We start from the raw sequence: 22,913 nt of genomic DNA on the forward strand, positions 1-22,913 counted from the left end.
GAATTTAAAGGAAAATTAAATTAAGGTGCCTAAGTAATGAAAGCATCCATGGATTTGATAGGTAGAAACCATCAAAGCAAAAAGTCTGTATCCCTGGAAAGAGTTTTGTTATTGTTTAGTGCTGGGGGGAATTACTATTGCTTATGTATCATGCAACACAAGGTCTTAAGTTCATATACTTATGCTTCATGAATTCTTTAATTTCCAAAGTTGTTTGTTATGATTCAGGTCATAAATTGAGAGATTTCCAAATCAAACATTTCTCTCTTTATAAGGCCTATGGCACTGGGGTCATGGGGTGGTGTAGTTTTGCTGACAGATGGATTAAAAAAAGAAAGCCTTGAGAAAGCCCTTATGCCTTAAGAAATGTCTGAATTTTTCTTGCTGCCATGAAATGTAAGCCTAGTATTTGTTACTGTGATATATGTGTTGAATGCTTGTCTGCCTATTATGACACGTGTACAGCTCTCTATTGTTTCTTCTTTTCTTGAGCAGTGGACTTCTCTTAACTAGAGTAAAGGAAAAAAAATCCAATAAAACATTGTTGTGCCTATTTTCAATTTATTTAGCTGGGGGAAGATGTAACAGATGTTGCCTAAAAGCTTTATACAAATCTGTGAAGAAGGGAGTTGACCAACTGTAATTCCAAAATATTTTAAAGAATAGAAAGGAAAAAAACCCAGATTTTTGTTTTCTTGTATATAAAAGAAATTATGCCTTTTATTTATCTTCCATTTCTTATCTTTTTTAGGTTTTCCAAATGAGCCTGCTGCTGTCATTGCCCTTAGCACTATTAAGGAATGGTTAAGCAAGAATCAAAATGAGGTATGGAACAAATTTTTTTTTTTTTTTTTTCAGATTTCTGTTTAAGGTTATGGTCTTTGACTCCAAATCTGTGAAAAGAGTAAACATAGGCTTGAGCCTTGAAGTCTTTTATTATTTAGTCTTAAGACCAGTGAAGTCAGGTCAGGACATTTTAGCCAGGGGAAGATTCTTATATGTAAAAGCTATACTAGAGTTCAAAGGAAATACCTTTGTTTGAAACCATACTGTGCATTTTCTGTGCATTGTAATCTTTCCTGGCAAAGCAGAAGACTGTTCTCTTCCTAAGCTGTTTCTGAGTGTCAGAGTTTTTGGGTAATAATGAGGAGATTCTTGGAAAGGAAATGTGCATACCAGTTGTCACTGGAAATGGCCACCAAAGGTCAGTGGTGTGCCAGAGGTCACTTTACAGTAAACCTGTAGGTTCCTATTTTATGTTTTCATTAATTTTTTGGTTTACTTCTATTTAGTGTCACTAAATATATAATTTTTATTAGTACTGGTCATCTTCCAGTGGCAATGTAATAGTGATTATTTGTACAAGACAAAAAATGATTTTAGCAGAATGATCTGCATCTCTCCCCTTCCCAGTGTTTGTCTTTCTCTATTCCTAGTGTTGGGTTGCAGAAGTGCAGCAAAAAAGTGGCAAAACAAATCTTCATGTCTTAAAGTGACAGTCTGCCTGTTTCCTCATGACCATAGCCAGCAGATTTCAGACAGTTAAAGCTGTTTGCTGTTTCCTCATGACCATAGCAGATTTCAGACAGTTAAAGCTGTTTGGTATTTTGTCTGAAAACATTGAACAAAGCATTCAGTGGAGAAGCACTGCAGACAAGGACATAATTAGTAGTATTTTTCCTCTAGCAATATATTTAGGGAGCCTATTTTTTCCCAAGCATCTGATATATCAGTTTATGAATTTAGTGGGTTTATGTGGTTTTGTTTGAGTTTTTTGCCAAATTTGGATTGAAAGGAAGTAATATGTTGAGATTTGAGTGGTACAGTTGAGGTTTGCAAACCTGGAGGTGCACTAAGGAGGGCACTGTCCTGTTTGGACACTGATTCTTTCAGCACTGAGTACTTGGTTGTTGTGGCTTTTGCTGCTGTCACTGTTGCTTCCCACAGCTAGAAAGCTGAGCAGTGAAGCAGGAATTTGGGGTAGGCAGACTTGATTAACACTGTTGGGGCCTAAATCTCATCAGCTTAGCCCTAAACTTACATTTTTGGGATCTTGTCTGTTTGTAACTTTAATCTTGGTGTGTAAGGTTAGAACCAATACGTTTGTGGTGCTTATCATCTTATAATTTCTCCTAGCTTCATTTTTACCTCATCATTTAAAAAATAGGCTAAAAGGTTTGGTTTTGTTTTTTGCTCCAGAAATAAGGTTTTCTTCCTCAAAAGCTGAGTCTCTATTGTATATACACCTCCTGCCTCCCTCCTCACAAACTTCAATTTAACCAGAATTGCTTGTAAATAAGTAGCTGTAGTTTATAATATTTGGACAGTGAAAGGAGCCCAGGCTGTCCTAACTACAAAGCAATTATTTAAAGTTATCCTACTCATCTTACACCACAGTTGTTTTTTCAATTTGGACTATTACAGCTCATAGTTGTTGTCTTAAATGTGTTTTTCTTAACATCCTGAATCCCAGCCTCGCCAAGCTGAGGTCTCACTCTGTTTGATGCACTTGAAGACATATGGGTGGTGCAATTATTGCATATTACTGATGATGGTGATGATGACTCAGAGCTGTTCCCCCAGAGTTTTTGTTGGTTTTCAAAGGAAGTGGAGTATTAGGTTTCTGTCAAGATATGTTTGGTTATCCACAGCTTTGTACTTTCTCACATGAAGCTTACTATCTTCCTAAGGTTTTTCCACAATCCATTGGCTTAAGTTTTAGATATGGCATACTAGCATGTTTTACTTGTTGTAAACAGGACAGCAGCAAATTAAGATACTTAATTTTATTGAGGACAGCAGTATCTTTTGCAGTAAAAGGGATCTTTGGGAAGCATACCATTACTGGGTTTCTGTCATTTAATGCATATAGCAACGTGAGCATAGTTACCTGGTTTAAAAGAACTGATGTAGCTCTGTGCCAGGTGTCAATCTGATCCATTTTATATTGTTATGGAACCACAGAATGTTTTGCATTGCAAGGAACCTTGAAGTGCATCTAATTCCAGCCCCTGCTGCGGACAGGGATGCTACCCACTATACCAGGCTGCTCAGGGCCCCACCCATCCTGGCCTTGAACACTGCCAGGGATGTGTACACTTACTCCCTTGGACTAGATTTTGTGTTTTGAGTAGTAATGTTATACATTACCCAAGCTTTTCCCAAAGTAGCTCATCATACAGCAATGGAATTAAGGGACTTTCTGTGCTTTAATACAGTCTCCTCTTGTTGCACAGAGCCGTATGATATAGTCCTTTCTACAAAGTTCTATCTCAAAGACAGATCAATTCCCACTACACCCACTGGATATTTAAATTCACATTTTCTTGTCTGGGAGCAAAACCTCTAACGATCTGGCATGAGGGCAGCTTTTCAGAGTGCTGTCTGCATCTCATTCCTGCTCTCTGGTACTGCCTGTGCTGACAGGATGAGTTGGTGTGTCCTGCTAACAGCCTCTCCTGAGCTAGAGAGGCCTCCTACACTTGGCTCTGCCAGAGTTAAATTAATCAAAGTCAGCTTCTTCCCCTCAACCTCTGTTCTGCAATCTGCCTTGCCTGTGAGAAGGTTCTGCTCCTTTAGTCCCAAAGGTGTCTGGCAGTAAGTCATGCCCTTGGACCCAACCACTCACTAAGGTCTCAAACTGCTTGATTGTGGAATGTGAATTGACTGATTGAATTCAAGAAGTTTTAGTGCAAGATAGAGAGCATGCTCACCAGGGAATCTGCCTCCATAGCAATGTACCTGGCAAAAACAGGTAGGTGAATAAGAAGAAAAGCTGATAAATTTCCAAATCTTTTGTTGTGCTCTACAGCAGCCATGTCTCATTTGCTTTCCAGCAACCCAATCTGAATCTGTGACAAATTTGGGAAAGATAAGACAATATTCTTGTTTTCACCCCTCTACCTTTCTATAGTACTTCTTTCCTTTGATGATATAATGAAGATTTTTTTTAGATATTGATATTAATTCCAAATATAAATAAAGCAGTTGCTATATTCCTTAGTCAGCCTAGAGGCCTGAAAATGTAACTTGAAGGACTTCTGCAAGCTGTGTTAGAGTCCTGCAAATTTCTCTGTCACAGTATTTAAAAGACAAGTGATTTGCATTTAATAAAAGGTTTTCTTATCCAAGCCCATGGTTGTGCTTGACCCCTCAGGTGTTTGTATAAAAACTTATTAGCATGCTTAACTCTGATGTCACTTAGATGAATGTCTCATTACCATGCAAATGGAGTTAGCTGCTTTCTGAGGTTAATTGTTACAAAGCAACAGAGAGGTATTTCTATTGTAATTTACTCAACACACAGCCACCATAGTCCAGCAACCTAAAACTCAGCTGCAAAAAGTTGTCTGGGAAAAACAACCGTATTTTCAGTAGTGATTTGGACTCAGTTGTGTGCAGCAGCATCACCCTTCTGCTCTTGAAATGAAACCCTTAGTCAAACTAATCTCTGGCCATGCTTTACACCAAGGATTGCTGACTTGCAGCCAGGGGGCAAATCTAGTTTAGAAGCTGGTAAATGGTGTTGTGCTGTAAGTGTAGAAATCCCTTGGAGCGAACTCCCCAGTATGGCCTCCGTCAGCAGTAGTGGTTAATTTACTGCAGACCACCTAGGCTATCTCCTTAGCAGACTGTGCTTTCACTTTGCATAAAGTGCTCCAGAGGTTTAATAGAATTCTTCAGAGCACAAAATAGAGCTGGAGTTCACTCTTTAGGAAATTATACCCTGGGATTCATTTTTAAATGCACATTAAGCTTTTTAAACAGGTCAGAATATTTGTTTCTGGGGTAATTTGGCAAGGTTTGAGGTGTTACTGGCTGATTTCCTGTATCTCAAAAACATTTTGAGAGCTTTAAATACTGGACCCCCTACATTTTTGGGGGTGATGGGGAAAGGGTTATCTTTGGGTTTTTGTGGCAGATATGTAGAAATGTTTACAGTGATAGAAATTATCTACTTCTGCTTTGCTATGTTTCTCAAAAGGGTGAAAAATAAAAAGACCTTGGCGTGTGCCTTACCATACAATACACTGACATGGAAAGCCTCAGGACTTTTTCACTGCTCAAGAAAAGACTTTAATTTAACAGCACATTTAGTTCAAAGTATTGTTCTTTCTCTTGCACAATATCTCACAACATTTAATACACGCCTTGGTAGAACAACTCAGAAGGTGCAATGGCAATGTGTGTCTGCCAGTGAAATAACTGATACAAATTAAAAGCATATAAATGAGAAATAAATAGACACGTTCTGGATTCCTTTTCATTAGACTCATTGCTGCAGAGAGATTTTGTTTCTTATTTTGCCTGAAGTACATGAGAGTTAGGTCCTTGTCTCTTAGCAGGTAGTTAATATCATCCCACAGCCAAAAAAAAAAGTGAACATTTCCAGCAAAGCAGGATGAGCCAAATCCCAGTCCAGCTGAAATTAGTGGAACTCTGTTTTAAAGGGGGTGGGGAGGTGGTCAGGATCACATTTGCTATATTCCTCCTGACAAAAATGTTCATGAGGAAGCCCCTGTTTCTCTAGTTAGGCACACTCCAAGATGGATGCCCTGTACTTGTGCTTCCTTTTGTATTGTGCTCCATCCAAATATGATTTGTGGGGGCATTTTCCACTATTAATGTGGCTAAAGGTAGGATATCTCATGCACCTAAAATGGTGCTGGGTACTGGTGACCAGTTTGGAGAGAGATATTGTGATGAGCAGCTACTGCCTGGGAGGGCAGAGCAAAGGGAGCTCTCTATTGCACAAAGCAGGCTTGCCTGAAAGATCATTTAAATATTAATTTTATTGTGTTTTTAATTTCTCTAACCCCCTTCTTTTTGTGGTCTCAGCAATCTAATTCTGGCTCTTCATTCTTCAGAGACAATTAAACAAAGTGGCATCTTGAGATGAGGTCTAGGCTTTATCTCTGCAGAAGGATGCAGATGGAGACAGCTTGTCTTGGAGAATGTTGCCTGATGCAGTTTCATTTAATTTAACCTCAGTTAGATTTCCCTAGGGCAGAGCAACTAACTTTCAACATGTATTCCAGAAAGGAGTGGAGTAGCTAGCTGGCAATATTTAATTAATGAAAGCCAGTACAAAAAAACCCCAAACATGTATATTAATGCAAAAAACTCCCCTTAAGACAGCATGACTTTTACTTTTGATTTGTTAGTTTTCATGTTTGCAGTTTTACAGTTGTCAACAAAACCATGTGAAATTTTGACAAAAATATACATATTTATGCCTAAGGCGATATCTTTTAGTTTGGGCCTGCAGTGACATGTATTTATTGTAAAGAACATTTATTACTCAGAAATAAAGCTCTAAAAATGCAGGTTTCAATAGAAGCCACTGACAGATCCTCAAGGACAGTAAGGGTGCCGATAAAAATTCATCCGGCTATTTTGGTCGCTCTGATATGCCAGTATCACTTGATTAACATAATCTCCTCCCCTCCCCCAGCTCCGTTCTCTTGTGTAGGTTAAAAAATGATCTCCTTTCTATTTCTACATTCTAATTAGGTGGTAATCATATGCTGCTCTGATTGAAATGAAAATCAGCCATCATGCCACTGTCATCTTGCTGAAGTCGAGAAAAAAAAATGCTTTTCAACTGGTACAAAATTTAAATGATTTGCTTGCTCTGTATAGCTGCTCTCTCACCAGGCTCAGAGAGATTCAGTGCTGTCCCCAAAGCCCAAATCTAACTATCATCCCTACAGACAATTCATTTTCTGAAATGATAAGGCAGCTGCCAAAGCAGCAATGCTTTTCTTCTGTGTTCTTCAGGCTGCTGTTTAGTTAGAGGGGTGATAAAGGGAAGCGGACAAAGCCTTTGTTACACATAATACTTTATTTATTAACTTGAAAAGGTTTTGGTATTTTTGCTACAGCTACTGAGAAACAGGCAGGATGTATCTTTCCTGGACAGAACTGTTAGAGCTCATGATGGCTGGGAATGTCCCAGGCCAATGTCCTGTGGTGTGGTTTCTGAGATGCTCATTTGTTACCAAAATGAAACCAGGAGGAAGGATTTGGAGCCATGGCTTTCTGTTAATGCTTCCCTCTAAAATTTGTGGAGGATTGAGGAAATCCATGCAAAGTGTGGATGTTTTCACTGAATACATCCTTGTAAAGGTTTGTCTAACCTTAGTGTACTGCATCAAAAACACCTTCAGTAACTCCACTGCAGCTAATGAGTGTCACTAATACAAAACAGAGCTCTGCATGGGTTCTTTCGTGTTTACAGCAGTTAACTGTCTAATAATTGAAATTTGCTGAAGATTTTGTTCCTTTTATCCTTACAGTTTAATAGCAGTTATGAAAGCAGGAGCCTGGATAGCTTCAAAATTCTACAGGCGTGTAACTAAATTAACAAAATTGTCTGCTTCAGGGCTGAGATTTTGTTTTGTTTCTTTGATTTATTTTTTTCCTTATGATTTCTGGGTGCTTGGAGGGACCTTACAACTGTGGTGAGCAGTGTGAAAAAAATACTTAAAAATAAGTAGAAATAGTGGCTTTGTTTTCTTCTTGTTACTTCTTACATGACAAAAAAGATCAGGATAACATCCTGTTATTTCTATACTGGCTTTCAGCCAGAAATCTGATCATTTCAACTGGCTGCTCACATCAACACAATGCAGAAGAGGTCCAGCCTTCATTTTGGAATGATTCAGTTATTGTTGCTGCACTTCTGGGGTCTCTAAATTGGCTTGTGTTCCTTATCCTGTGTGAATGTAGAAACATGTAACTAAGGAATAACAATCCATGTAGCTCGAGTGAGATTCATGGATAAAACACTTCATGAGTAATGGAGAAATTGCTGCAGCAATCTTTGTTTTGCTTCTGAGCTCTTCACATTAGTAAATCTGTTGTGATTTATGTTTTGCTCTACTTTGGTGTCTGAACTGTATCGGTGGGTTACAGCTGGATTTAGCAGGAGCTGTGCTGAGCTGGGGTAGGAGGAAGGAGATGGTGGGGAAGGTTTTCCTTCTGCTCTGTGGAGGTTTGCAAGGAGGCTCCTATTGTGGAGAGATTCTCCTTTGGGAGACTCCTGGGAGAAGCTGCCTGCCAGGGCTGGGTCTGGCTGGCAGTCACCAGCAGACATGGACCAGGTGGAAGGGATGGGCACCAGCTGCCGGCCAGGCTGCCTGCCCAGCCACAGTCCCCAGGGACAGGGGTGGCACTGCTGGCACAGGCAGCAGCCCTTCTGCACAAGGCAGGAGCACGTGCTTGTTTCTGCTGGCACTTCCCTGGCATCCTGCAGAGTGCAGGATGGCTTCTTGGGGAGCTCTGTTCCCAATAAACTCACACGGCTGTTTTGCTTTGGGAAAGGTGCCACTTTGGTTTGATTTAAATTCAGTTCTCTTGCCTACAGTGTTTCCCCAAACAGAATGTCCAGCGTGGAACATGAGGGCGAAATAATACTAAAATACAAAAAAATACATTAGGGGAGTCTCGTACTGAAGCAATCATCGGATCACCCTATGAAGATCCAAACTGTTATGAAAGAAATAACTGTAAATAGAATATTTTGTTAGGTTTTATTTCACTTTCCCAGCTAAGATCTGGCCAATTCCTACCATCATTTCCAACCACATCAGCCATCAAGAGTAGGTCACAATCAAATATATACAGAAGGAAACCCACATGGATCCTCATATCCAGAGTGCATTCCCTATGAGGAACAGAATGAGTTTATTGCTGCTAGGCTTCAGCATCTTGACATATAGTTTGAGATATATGATTCTGACATTTAATAGGTTAGATGATATTGGCCACATACTTCATAGGTTCTGTATCCTACTGTATTCCTAGGAAGGTGAAAAATAGGTCTGTCTATTAAATAGGAAATGACAGAACAGATTGAGAAACGCGCTGTGGATGTGGAGAGCATTGACAATGAGGACCTGTGGAAAGATGGTAATGATGGCAGGCTTCCAAGATAAAATAACTGAAAATTAATACAGAACAAATTGCTTAAATTTAAATGTGAGAACAGTTTAAGGCTGCATATGACCTTCCTACTTAGACTTCAGGACAGATTATGTGATTCTTTCATTTATTTGGGATTAATGAAAAATGGAAAATAAATTAGGTGAGCTATGAAATTCTTCCCTTCCACAGGAATTGTAAGCAATGCTTCATGAAAAGAGTTTTTGAACAAAGGCCATACAGAGACTTACTCAGGTTTCTCCTTGCTTCTAACCTGATCTCCCGTGAGATAAAAAATGAAAATTACCTTTTACGAGCATAGACTGTTTACAGCTACTAAATCTAAATAGAATTAATTTCTTGAAGCCTTATTTTCTTTTTACCTACATAAAAAAAAGAAAAGGATGAATATACTTTGTGGCTAGTAAAATAAGTAGGAAACAACCAGTGGTTAGATGATAAATACTGGTGAGGGTGAAAGCAGAATTAAGTAGCTTTAAAAGCAATATAATTTTACAGTTGAGATGAAGGTTTCCATGGCACAGAGCACAGCTTTGACTTGCAGTTATGCCTTGTAAATAAAAAGGTCAGCATTGGAATGTCTCTCTTATTTTCTGTCTTCATCCTGATTCAGTAGCACACTTTCATTCAGGAGTAAATTTACATTTACCAGAAGTGAATTTGGGATGCTTTTCTGAACCAGGAGTATTGAACTTCTCTCAGGTAGTATATTTGTCTCATCTTTGCTGCTAGACCTAAGATACCACTTGGTAGGACTTCCCTGCTCTTTTTTAGGCTGAAAAGAAATACTAAGAATCAGCTGCTATATCTTCATCCACATGATCAATGCTCAGTAAATCCAGGGGAATAGGTGTCTTTCTGATTTCTCCCCCTTGCAAGAAACTAGGGCCTTTCAGGAACCCGTGTCTAAATTTCCTAGATTTGATGATGTGTGAGGAAGGGCTTTTTCAAGTTCTGCATTCTTTTCTGGTTTCTTCCAGACGGCTTTTCCACACACTTAAAAAGGCACTGTGCATTTAAAACTCGAGCCAGCTACATATTTTCAGGTTGGGGGAAGGGTTTTATCTGTAATTTTCAGCCTTTTCTGCTGGAAATTTCACCTTTCATTTAAAGCCCCTTTGGGTTTGTGATCTAACCAAAAAGTTAGAAAACCTTAGTCTTCTATTTGCATATTGATAATCTGATCCTTTAATTTAGATGGTGATGGATTATTTTATACACAAAATGCATTCTATATTAATAATTTCATTTATTCTTTTTGCTTTTGCATTTTTTGAAAAAGTGTATGTCAAATGTCTTCTCCATGTGTGGAAATAAGTCTTTGAACTTGCACTGTTGCTTATTGCTACAGGAGTTGGGTGCTCAAACCTAAGATGAAACAAACTTATCACAGAGCACTTTGACTCTCCTGACTTCAATCCTGATGCCTGTTGGATGATAACCTCTTCTCTGTGGGCATTTAAACAAACATCTCCCTTTGGGGTTGCATATAATAATATATGATCTGTATGGTGATAACCTCCTGTTGGGAAATGTTTGAGGAGAGACAATAGAAATGAAGTGCTTTAGTCCTGCTGACTGTGTTCCCTCTAAAAATCTCTCCCTACAGACATCATATAAAGTTCATTAATATTTACAAAGCAAATATGTTTCCCTTCAGACAGCTGAGGTGCCACTGCTCCTGATTTTTGTTGGATTCTATGAACTTTGATAGTGTTGTATAGCATAACTGCAATATCTCATTTATATGCATGCTTAGATTTGTAGAATACCCCAGACATTTTTTATCCAGCGTGATTTTTATGGGGCATATCATATGAGAATAAAATCTCATCCTAACTACAGGTTGCTTATGTGTGTATGCTGTCACTCAGACCCCTCAGATGGGGTCTGAGTCTTCATGGGAGTTTGGGAAATGCCTGGCATGCTCTTGGTACTGAATCACTTATTAGCAAGGTGGAGTTGTGTATGTAAGAAATTGCTGTACTGCAAATTGTCAAACATTCTTGTAATTCAGTGTTCTGAGTGTAAATCCAAAGAGTAAGCTTCTATAGACTAACATTGGTCTTCAAATCCTTCTTGAATTTTACTAGAGGTGGGATTATAGAAGGTTAGTCTATTGGTCTTCAAAGCCTTCTTGAATTTTACTAGAGGTGGGATTTTTGCAGTGAAGGAGTTTTTGCATCACGGTTGCTAACAAGAAAGGAAGGGCATAAGGATCCCTAATCATGGAATCACAGAATGCTCTGAGTTGGAAGGGACACACAGGCATTGTCAAGTCCAGCTAGGGTAGTAGTGTTAGTGTTTGTTATAGGAGATAGAGAAAAAGCCTGAATTAGCCCCCACGTTGAAAGCACAAGCATTTGGAAAAAATAGAGATACATTTATTAGCACTTGTGGTAGTGTGAGCGTGGTGCTTCAGTTTCTGCAGTGCTCTCTTTGAGACAGAGCTGTCTTTGAGGGACAATCCCATGACATGTAATTTATAGCCATGGTACTCCAAAAATAAACGTAGCTTGTATGATGCCTCCAAATAGCAGAAGCTGAGAGGGAAAGAAGCAGCTATAAAATTTTTCTGAGATATTAAGAGAATAAAGAATTATAAGTATATAATACCACGTAAAAATACTAATTCAATGTGAGATTGCCCAGTGAAATGGGATTTCCACCTAAATGATGAGTATCTTGTCTTTATTAGTGATTCATGGTCACCTTTTATGTTGTGTATGTGGGAAAAAAGGATCCTGCTGCTGTCAAATGAGCTGAGATCTGGGGCAGATGTCTGGCTGTGAACAGCCATGGAGACCCCTGTATGGTTTTTCTCTGTGGCCTGGACTGGAAATAAGCAGGGACAGGGAATTCTTACACTGTCTCTTACCCAGAATATTGCCTGACCTTTAGAAATGAAGTGCAGAGAAGCTGTTTGATCCAGATTTTTAGTTGAAAAAATATCTTAGTTGAAAGGGAGAGCTACCATCGATCATCTGAGTGCACTGTTGGCCAGTGAGTTTTCTAAAGTGTGCTGGTGGAAAAAGTTGATCTTGGATGTCCAGCATATCCAAAGCAGTCACATGGAGTAAAAATTAATTGCTGATGCAGGGATCTGGCAGGTTCCAGTATGCACTGCTCTCCCCTCCTTTGTACTTCCTTTTCACTTTCTTCCTTTCAGCCATCCCTGTTCTGCCCCGGTGTGAGTGGTGAGTGTGCCTATTTATATTTGGCTTTATTGCCTGGGCATTTAGCTGAGTGCTTTGGATCATGATGTGGAAAACAAAGGCTGTACCTCCACTCTGGGTCTGTCTCATGTGCTGCAGCTTTTGTTTTTAGGTAGGGATTTCAAGTCCAGCTGCTCCTTATTGACCCTGTGGGGAAATGGCAGGTTGAATCAATTATTTGACATGCACATTCTCTGTTGGCACAATTCTCCAGAGCCTTATAATGGCACAAATTATGATACTTGCTAGTGAAAAAAGTTACAATTGGGTATAGCAATTAATATGCAATTAAGAAGGCATTCTTTTTTCTTCCCTAGTATTTTTTTCCCAGCTATTTTTAGATTTGAATTGACTGAATAGTTAAAGAATTGCTTTTGGAAAGGAGGATGGTAATAGTATTTTTTTCCTGCATGAGCTTTGATTTTTCTTCCTGCAGGGACAGCAAGAAGCACAGACAGCTGTTATTCAAAACAAAATTGAACATAAAATGCTATCAAACCGTTTGCTGTCTCTGAACTATAATGCAGCAGTTCTATGTTTTAATGAGGTATTGTTTTTTATTATAAGTGGCATTGGTGTTCAAACTTACATTTGTTCAGAAAAAGAATGAGATTTGAAGGTAAATGGAGTGTATATCTGGAAACAATCTATGTCTAAGGTATTTTGTTAATTTCCTTGCTGCCCGGGGCAGTGACACTGCCCAGCAGGATGAAACGAGGAGGAGGTTGAAGGGTGTTGGGCTGTGCATGGCTTGAGATGTCAGCACAATCTGGAATGACATTGTCTGGGAGGAACAGGGCAGAGCAGTCCCAGCCCCTCTTTGGCCCAGGCAGCCCCGCTGAGGCTCCAGCACTGGTGTCAGTGTTTGTTATAGGAGATGGAGAAAAAGCCCGAATTAGCTCCCGCATTAAAACCATGTGTCAATGTGTGCCAGCGCCTGGAGCGCTCTGTGTGACGGTGACACGTTGTCACTTTGGACCTGGACTGGGACACTCAGGGCCACCAAGCAGCCCCAGTTAGCTGCTCTGCCCCCTCAGACACCTACATTGTGTCTGACCTTGTGATGTACAAGCAATAAAGACTCTATATTTTATAATAGTCTCCAGAGCTGTCATGTCCCAGTTTTCAGCTAGATTAATTAGCCCCCGTGTGAGTAATTCCATACGCAGTCATTTTGAGCTGATGATTTTCTTCCAGATTATTTTCTTCTAAATGCTCTAGGAAGTGGTTTGGAAGAAATATTCAGTGGTTGATAAAGGTATTTATGCATATGAAGCCATAGATGGTGTATATTTTATAAAGCTTTTTCAAATGAAATTATATGACAAGTATAAGGTTTTGCTGCCTGGGTGGCCTCTGTGGGCTTTTGCTAAAAGAGGTCAAATTGGTTCTGTGAACTTAAAACCACAACTCTACCAATTAATGTGATAGGAAAATGTTAGGAAATGCAATATAATTATTCACAGAACTGGGTCGTAATTTCTTTGGCAGTTAGTTTTGAGCATGTTGCCACACCACAATGCTTTCCATTAATAATAAAGACATTTTGGAGAAATAGTATTAGCAGCTGGTTGACTGTAGTTAATTGATATATTATTGTATTCCAGCACATTCTGTCAGGGACTGCTGTGAATGGCTTAAAGACTTCTAGGGAGAAATAAAACCAAGATAACCAAGGAGAAGTTGTTTAACTTAATAGTTCTCAGGCTCTGTATACCCTGACTCAAGGAGGCAAATTACTGAAATACAGAGAGAATGTTGGTTTAGAAAATAATGATATAATGATTTAATAAATGTTGTCTGTGGGAATAGCACATCAGCTCTTGTAGGAGTAGGGTAACACAGTGGAGCTCCAGAGGGTTTTAAAACCTGAGTGACTAAACAACATAAATCCATTTACTTATGGATTTAATCCAAGTGTCTTTGTCGAAATTTGGAGTAATGAATTGACAAGCAGTTTAAGGAATTAACCCTTTATGTAACCAAGGCATGCTAATTACTGCCTTCCCCCCTCTCAAAATTAACAGAGCTTCAAATAAATGCATCTTTGTTTTCAGACTGAGGACTAGAGAAGAGAGGCAGAGTGAAGCCCTGGAGAGGATTTAGCAAGTCCTTCACCTTCAGATCACCAATTCCAATCCAGACTATTTTTTACATGTTTGAGATCTTCCCAGCCTCTATACTAGTCTGGCCCCTGTAGAATGGAATTGAGAACATGGATTTGGTCCCTTTTGTTGATTGACATGACTCCACTTGTACTGATGGACATTATGCATTGAAACAGTTTTATTCTGCAGTCACAGCACCCAGCTGGAGATTTTGCTTTTCTCTCCAGAGTAGCTGGGATTAGGCACAAAACAGCAGCCTCTGGTGTGGATAGTTGCAAATGTTCAGGGATGTAAGAATGAATTTCTCCTTAGATGTGCTTATTGCAGGAAAGGGAAAGTGAGTACTTCAAAAGAACTGAGCTATTTGATCACAGAACATTTTATTGTACAGTTAATTATGTCAAATAGGCTGAACTGAGATAGGGTTCTTAGTGACTCTTTTGCTGTATGTATAATTAGATCTACAGAGCTGTTTCCTCAGCTGGTGTCAGGCTGCTTAGCTCTGTTTAAGTCAATTTGCATCAGCTCAGATGCCGGACCCTGCTATTTATGGAACCATTGACTGTTTATTATACCAGAGTAACACACAGCCAAGTTCTGTACCCTAAGGAAATATAGGCCAAGATGTATGAAGTCAGAAAAATGGTACCCTCTTCCCTTTTAAGTAGTGATGGGCTAATCTCAACCTTCAGCACTTTTATTTGGCACTTTTTAGAACTTACAGCAATTAGATGCAGAAGTAAAGAATTGCCTTGGTGTTTAGGGGATGGACTTGAAATTCAGAGGAAAACTTTTGGTGGGGGATTTTGGTATTTGTAGTCTGTGCAGGTATGGAAAAGTTTTAATATTGAAAAAGATAGAAACTCTCCATATTCAAGCTTCCAGATTCAGTTTTAAAAGATGACATTAAAAAAAATACCCATCTTTCCCATGCTTTCATAAGTTTGATGCCAGTGTTACCCTGGTGCTTTCTACAGCGGAAAACACAGGTATCCCAAAAGAGTAGAACTCTCTGTATCAGTTAAATGATTTTAATACAATTGATCTTTCAAACTGGGTTCAATCTGTTAATGGATATTTTTAGCTCTGTAGGCCTTAGAATGCCCATTTGCTTACACTGCTTTTATGTTCATCATTGCTAGAAACAGGGTTAACAGATTAATTAAAAACACTGTAGAAAATGCCAGTGTCTAATATTGTGATTAATAAAGTTACAGTCATTTACCTCAACTGTTGCTTTGAAAAGATGCTTTCCCTCACAGTAATTATTCCTGTATTGTCCTTATTTGCATCACAAGCATTTCACATCACAGGCATTTTGCTGTTCTTCATCTTAAATTATTAAATCCTTCTTGCTCATGCATGAGTCTGGACAGCTGGATGCCACTAATGGGGCAGCTAGTGCTACCCAGTGGTCTATAATCAACATTCTGTTGCCACACATTAGCATCACACTGCATGCCTGAAAGGGCTAAGATATTTGATTTGTAAAGCAACAGCTGATTAGGGATGATTAACAAAAAGAGGGTCACGGATATTGTGCAACACTGACTCTTGTCCTTTCAGAATCCAGCCTAGAATGGCATATCTGCTGTGTCAATGTGTACAAAAATAGATGAACCATTATCCAAATGTTTTTATCACTAATCATTTCTCAAAGGCTGTTCAAAAGCAAACACATTTAATAGCATTTAAATGAAAACAAAGATGGAAATTGTCATAAAACCATGACACAGGAAATTATGTCTATTTTAAACAAAACATACCCATTCATTTTTCTGCAGTGTTGATGGAACACAATATGCCACGTTAAATATATAAAAATATTACTAAATCTATCTTAAATGCTTTGGTAGATTCCAGGGTCTTCTAGATACTGAGGTTGATTTGAAGACTGTAAAAAGAAGCAGTTCATTTCCAAAGGAGAGTGAGGTACACTGGGAAACCCAAAATTGTACCATGCACTCTTGAATGACTGCTGAAGAAAATAGTCAATGGCTTCAGTGTAACTTGTTTATACCTTCATGACTGCTCCATGTCTTCAGAGTGCTCCTCTGTAAGCATCATCTGCACCTGCATGCAGGACTGTCTCTAATTTGTAGTTTTGGATGGCAATGCTTTCCTTTGTTGAAAAAAAAAAAACCAAAACCAGTAACAGCAAAGCCCAAAGAAAACCCCTCAACACAGAAACTCACAAAATATCAACCCCAAAAAAACAACCAAACAGAAAACCCCAATAAGAGCTGAGAAACCAACAGTTCTTCTCTGCTAATTATGGAATGGTTTAGGTTAAAAATCATCTTGTTCCCCCTCCCCTGCCACACTAGACCAAGTTGCTCAGAGCTCCATTCAACCTGCCCTTGAACACTTCCAGAGATGGAGCATTCACTCCTTCTGCAGGCAGCCTGTTCCAGTGTCTCACCACCCTCACAGGGAAAATTTCTTCCTAATATCTGATCTAAACCTGCTCTATTTCAGTATGAAGCTATTCCCCTTTGTCCTGTCACCCCAGGCCCTTGTAAATCATCCCTCTCCATCCTCCTTGTGGGCTCCCTTCAGGTACTGAAGGTCACAGTTAGGTCACCCCAAATCCTTCTCTTTTCAAGGCTGAACAATCCCAATATTCTCAGCCTTTCCTCCTAAGAGAGGTGTGCTCATGCTTTTCTAGTGCTGTTGGTATCCAAGAGGGGAGACAATTCTTTCTGATCTTGTTGTTAACCACCCTTGCTAAAGGGTGATTTTAAATGGGAAACACTGATCATCTTAGTGCTGCTTATCTTCAACTATTACCAGTGCTGGAAGAATCATTCAACTGGAAATGCCCTTTGCTGTGGGATTTTCACAGTATTCCCCTTATTTCACATTCTTGGCCACCCCAACATTTGGCTTCAATTAGATGTCAGCAGCAGTGGACAGAAAGTGGACAACATGGCATTTCCATGTTTCAGTAATGCTGAGTCCAGATGTTGTCTTTATTTGCCAGGAATTTTTTTTGGACTTTTTTTTTTGACAACAGGAAAAAAGGATGTGATGTAGTTGTCTAGGTTCCCATTTGAGAAAGGTTGGAAAACAAAATAACAAAAAATATTTTGTAATACTTATAAAAGTATTACACAAGAAGAGATACAGATTACCTGCTTCCTTCTGTCATACTTTCACTGGTAATTACTAAAGCAAAAAAAATTATGTTTGTATAAAAAATAGGGAAGAAAGCAAAATACTAATTGCTGCATTCCTGGTTACAAACCACAAAGGGATGTGGGTTACAGAGCACTCATGAGGTGCCTGTAGGCAGCAAAACCTAATGCAATCACAGGGTACATAAATAGCCTTCTAATGTACAAACTGTTCCAGTTCATCACTGTAGTGGACATTATTAAGACAATTATTTGATCCTTTGTGACTTGCCATTCTATTGTGCTGTTATATACATCAATCTAATCTAATGAATATGTTTTGAGGTACAATTTTCATCTCTTCTTGCAAAAATGGTTTATTGCAGAAGGCAGCCTTTTTAAAGACTTGTCACTTCAGAGCTCTGGTGACAATAAATGCTTCGCTGTTCATTTACTGGCAGGTCACACAGTTAAAAACAAAAGCAATGCAGAAAGTGGCATGGAAAAAAAAATGGATTGTTTAGCTCTGTGCCTTGGCTGGTTTTATCTCTTTTCATTTTGCTTGAGTTCAAGTTGGGCTTATAACAGGATATTTTGTTCAACTTGCAAAAGTTCAGAAGGTGCCTGAACATATAAAGTACAGCGCAAGGTCCAAGCAGAAATTTGTTTATTTTTGTTTATGTCTTATGATTTTGCTGATAGTGTTTTTGCAAGCTGATTAGTCTGCAAGTACCAATTCTATATCTATGTTCAAATGATTAGAGAAATGATAGTGGCAAACAGAAAATACTATAATATTAAAATATGATTATTGCAATGGCTTTTTCCCCCCTGTGAACTTCTTTATTTGTGTTTTCTGAGATCAGTGGCATCCAGCTAGAATACAGTAGATATAGATTAGCTATGTTATAGCTCTACTTTCAGTGAGAATATGTCAATAGAGAAATCATAGGTTTGTTTAAAAAGGAACACTGATATTCACATTGGATAAAGACTCTTGGGGAGGGAGTCAGGGGTCTACAATTTTGATGAATTTGGATGAACACACAGATATGTGTGTTTTTTATTGTGCTGAGCCTCTAGGTGGTGGTTTTGAGATTTTTAAGGTCTGATTATTGCCAAAATACCTACAAATTTTGCGGCTTAAGGGGAAAAGTAAAAAAATTGCAATTCACTATGTGCACCATATGACAAAAACATAATGTTTAAGAGAAGGCAGCACTAGGAAATGACATCAAAAGCTATTGTCTGGCATTCAGGATGTTAATAGCAATTTGTGTCTTTAGAATGAGAATGGAAGAACACAAGACATTGTTTATAATTGCAGTTATAAGCACAATAAAAATGACAACAGGCAGCCAGTTTATGGCAGCTCTGCCAACGTGCTCCACGCAGCAGCTCCTTGTATTGGCCAGCAGTGGTGATTCCAGAGGCATTTTGCCTTGGGGAGCAAATTCAGTGTATGAAGGCTGATGCATTTGCATGTGGCAAACCAGCAGTGACTGGCAGCTGTTGATAAAGAGGCATCACCCCCTGGTTCTGCTCTTCCTCATCAACACAGGCCTGAGCTGGGAATGGGTGGGCTCTTTATCTCTGCTACAAGGGTTGTCTTTGCCATACAGCAATGCAAGACTGGGCTCTCCTTTAATATTTTGTCTAACAGTGAAGAGATCCAATTATTTCCAATGCTTGGGAGACTGGTCTTCTGTACAAGCATTTAAAAATGAAGAAAACAAGTACATGTTAAAGGGCTCAATGGCTTTTTACTGTGTTTTTCTATACCTCCCTCTCCTTTCCCTCCATAGAAGTAAAGAAACAAAGCAGCAGCTTTCTGCCATTTATCATGGACATTAATTATACTATCTCTGCCTTCCAGAACTAGGATATTACAAGGAATGTATTAACAATTTTGGCTTTTTGAAAGTGGTACATTATTAATGTAATTAAGTAGGAGTACAGGGTCAACAAATGAGGGGAAAGTACACATCAAGAGAGGTCTCTTGATTTTGGAATCAATATTTTGTTTCATAAAGCACTCCTAAATTACTTATGGATAAATATATCTGAGGAGTGTGTATTAGCTACTTGTTTATCTCCGAACTCTGTTTTCTGGTCTAAGCACTGCAAAATCTTTCTTTAATTAAAGGTAATTCTGGGGAATAAACTGAATTGTTTAGTGCAAAATTATGAATTAGCGTATTGACTCTGTATAATTCTGGGGTCTTTTTGATGTAAGAGAAGATACCTTCAACAGTTTGCAGCATTAACACTTGCATTAGAAAAGCTTTAACAAATATCTCACATGTAAATAACCTAAATGCAATCTCCCTTTTGATGAGAGTCTAAATAAAATCCTCCTGTACTGTCATTACAATGGAAGGATGCTACAACAAACTAATAGTTTGGCCAGACAAATTTATATTTTAATTCACATACTGATTCTTTTAGAAGTGACACAGACAATATTTCTAGGAGATATCAGTTTAGAATCGTACTTAGAAACTGAGCCTTCCCTTGAAAAATCATGGTATTGGATATGTGTCTTTGGTGGATCATGAGAGATCTCTGAGAGATAATGACAGGGAGGCTATTTAAATTCAGATGTACCCAATATACTTCTTGTAATAGAAAAGCAGTTTTTACCAAATAGTGGAAAAAATTGACTTTAACTGTGGAATAAAAATTATGATAGAAATAGAATAAAAGTGTATGTATATACGGTCAATAAAATATATTAAATAATAGTTTTGAAAAATGGATGGAGACAAAACAAAAATTAAGGTAGTTTCTCACCATTGAAACATGATTCCAGTCTCAGCTCCTGTCAGCAAAGTTTAAAAGCTTTATCACACATGAAGACCTGGCCCTACTCAGGACAGGAAACTGAACATTACACCTCTGACATTATACAATTTGAATGAAGAATCCAAGTACTTTTTCTTTCTATAATCTTGTAAGATTTTTCCTTTTAATTCTAAGAGTCGCATTTAGGTGTTCAGGGCTATTCTTGAATATGGTTTATGAATTTCATCTGATTAATTTTACCTTTCTTAATGAGATTTCCTAATCAAAAAGTCAGAGTTCAAAAGCAACATAGGTTCTGCTTTAAGCTAATGAGCAACTGAGTAAATTTTAAAATGTGAATTTCTAGAGCTTAGCACATTTTCTCTGCTTTTGGTGATGGTGGTGAACATTAGGAGCAGAGTTTTGAGCGAGAGCCATTCAAGTCTGGATGCAACACTGACAAATCTGCCAACTTGTACTGTGGCTATTTCTGCTGTATTGTAGGAAGTTCTCCATGCTTCCACACAAGGCATGCAAGATCTTTTTTGCTGTTATGCTAATGTGGAGGAAGATGTTGTTTACAAGTATTTTCCTCCTCTTGGTACTTGCATCCCATCAATGTAACAAAAGGTTGTAAATGGACAATAGAATTAAGTCATAAGTGAATTATTCTCTTTTCACTACAAATATGCCACATTATTTTTATAATTTCCAAAAAAAAATTACTAAAATCTCCCTTGAGACCTAGAGGAAACTGCTGAAGTTTTGTGATAGTTTTCTATCCTTTTTTTCTGTATCATTTTAGGCAGATACAGATTGTAATCTTATCTGAAAAACAAAGATGAAATTTACAACTGGATTGTATAGGGTGGAAAATGTTGTAGTTTCAGTTATTTGTTTAAAAATAGTTTATTTTTATATGCTGAAAGTCTGTGTGGATCTGACTGTGTCATATGTTTTGATAACACTGGAAGTTGTCTGTTCTTCTTAGAACATCTGTGTGTAGGCATAGTGCTGCAAAAATGGAGGGTGGTTTTACTAGATATAATTCAGTTGAAATCAGTAGCTGTTTGGGGGTATTTTTTTTCACACTATTTCTTCCCCAAAACACTGATTAGGTGATTAGGTGGTCCTTTTATTACAATTGGGCAGATGTACATCTCTGTTTTCCTGCAACTAATGACACTTTTTGCAGGGGTAGAATGGAAAAGGATATGCTCTACGTCTCAGAGCATTCCCTGGTGCTGTGAAGGATTGCACTGTCTTGTGCAGGAAAAATTCCCTTTTTTCTGAAGACTGTGGCCACTGTAAATTTTTTCCTGAATTGAGCTACATAAGATGGGCATACAAGCAGCTGGAGGATAATGAACTAAAAGTATTCCTGCAGAACCTTCTTTCACCTCTGTCTAGAAGCAATGTTAGGTTGTCTCATCATGGGATTATTTACTTTAAAATACCGATTCCTTCCCTTGCCAGTGTTTTTTTTTTTTCAGACTTTCATCATCCCCACGATGAGACTAATGCAAACTCTAAAAGAATTTCAGAGAGAAGTCTCTTAGGCAGAGGTTCAGATAGTATCCAGCAACAACACAATTCTGAGTACACTTATATTGATTTTACTCTATGTTCATTCTCTTATCAGTTTCAGATGCTTTTATCATACTGTCATCATTTTCCAGGATGCAAGGAGGAACATGTATAAAAATACAGTGATCTGGTGACCCAGTAAAACTGACTAAAATTTGGATTTATTACCAGATGTTTTGAAACTTGCCATTAAGTCTTTAAGTTCAGAATGTATGTAGGACATACAGATAAGTATTTTACAAATGCTTGTGTTTTTTAAAGATTTGGAATTTTTAAATTCAAATTTTTAAATTTTACACCAAGCATAGCTCAAATACCTAGGAGACAAAGTCTCATTAACTTTCAGTGAGAAATCTCAAAAGCTTTCCGTGTCCTGCATGACTAAATAATCTCTGGAAAGGTACCTGAAGCTTCTGGACAGTGAAGTACTTCTGGCAGTTTTTTTACTTCAATTGGACTCAGATACTCCCTCATGGAGACACAAACACTCCTGAGCTGACAAGACTGTGCCTCAGAGTAACTGTTGTCATATGGCCTCTGTCACTTCCAGTCTGAGGTTTCTTCCACCAATATCATCCCATGATGGTGCTGTGATGTTGTTAGCTGGTTTGTGGCACGGTGCCCAGGACAAAAATCAACGTGCCCTCAAGGGAAATGGTAGCACTGTGATTTTAGAAGGTCACTGATCATCTCTTAGGCACCTGGCATTTATATATTAAATGGGGAACCCTTCAAAATGACATTTCAGGTGAGGAAAACTAAACCAGTGTGAGGCCTGGTACATGCCCACACAGATCTGAGCTGATGCCAAAGCACATCAGTGCTTTACTGTGGGATCAGTGACATTTAAGACCTGATATTAGAAAACCATCAGTCAGAAGTTCAGGCCTTCTGCTAAGGACAAGTTGGAAGTTGTCATTTTGTGGCCTTCTAAAGGTATATTTTTTTCCAGATCTTTGAACTTATGTTGGAGATTAAGAAATGCTTTTGCTAAAATGTTTTTATCTTACAGAGCAAGTTTTGTGCCGCCAGGTACACATTGCCCACTTGGGGCCATTTGGCCACAATTGTGGTTGATGTCCATAGCTGATGTTTGAGTGTTGTAGGGCGGCACAGAGCCTGTTATTTTTGTTATTATTGCCCTGTTTTTACCTGCT

At 38.5% G+C, this 22,913-nt stretch overlaps 1 protein-coding gene across 1 annotated transcript in view; it reads left to right on the top strand.

Annotated features, from left to right (window-relative positions):
• Positions 1–22,913, top strand: part of MACROD2 (mono-ADP ribosylhydrolase 2) — a gene marked incomplete at its 3' end in the record, with an annotated part of 798,315 nt that overhangs the window by 593,854 nt on the left and 181,548 nt on the right. Inside the window, exon 7 of the mRNA XM_031062830.1 lies at positions 752–825. Within this exon, the coding sequence (XP_030918690.1) occupies positions 752–825 (74 nt within the window). The remainder of the gene's footprint in view (positions 1–751; positions 826–22,913) is intronic.

This window comes from Geospiza fortis, unplaced genomic scaffold (assembly GCF_000277835.1).
Source record: "Geospiza fortis unplaced genomic scaffold, GeoFor_1.0 scaffold185, whole genome shotgun sequence".
NCBI lineage: Eukaryota > Metazoa > Chordata > Aves > Passeriformes > Thraupidae > Geospiza > Geospiza fortis.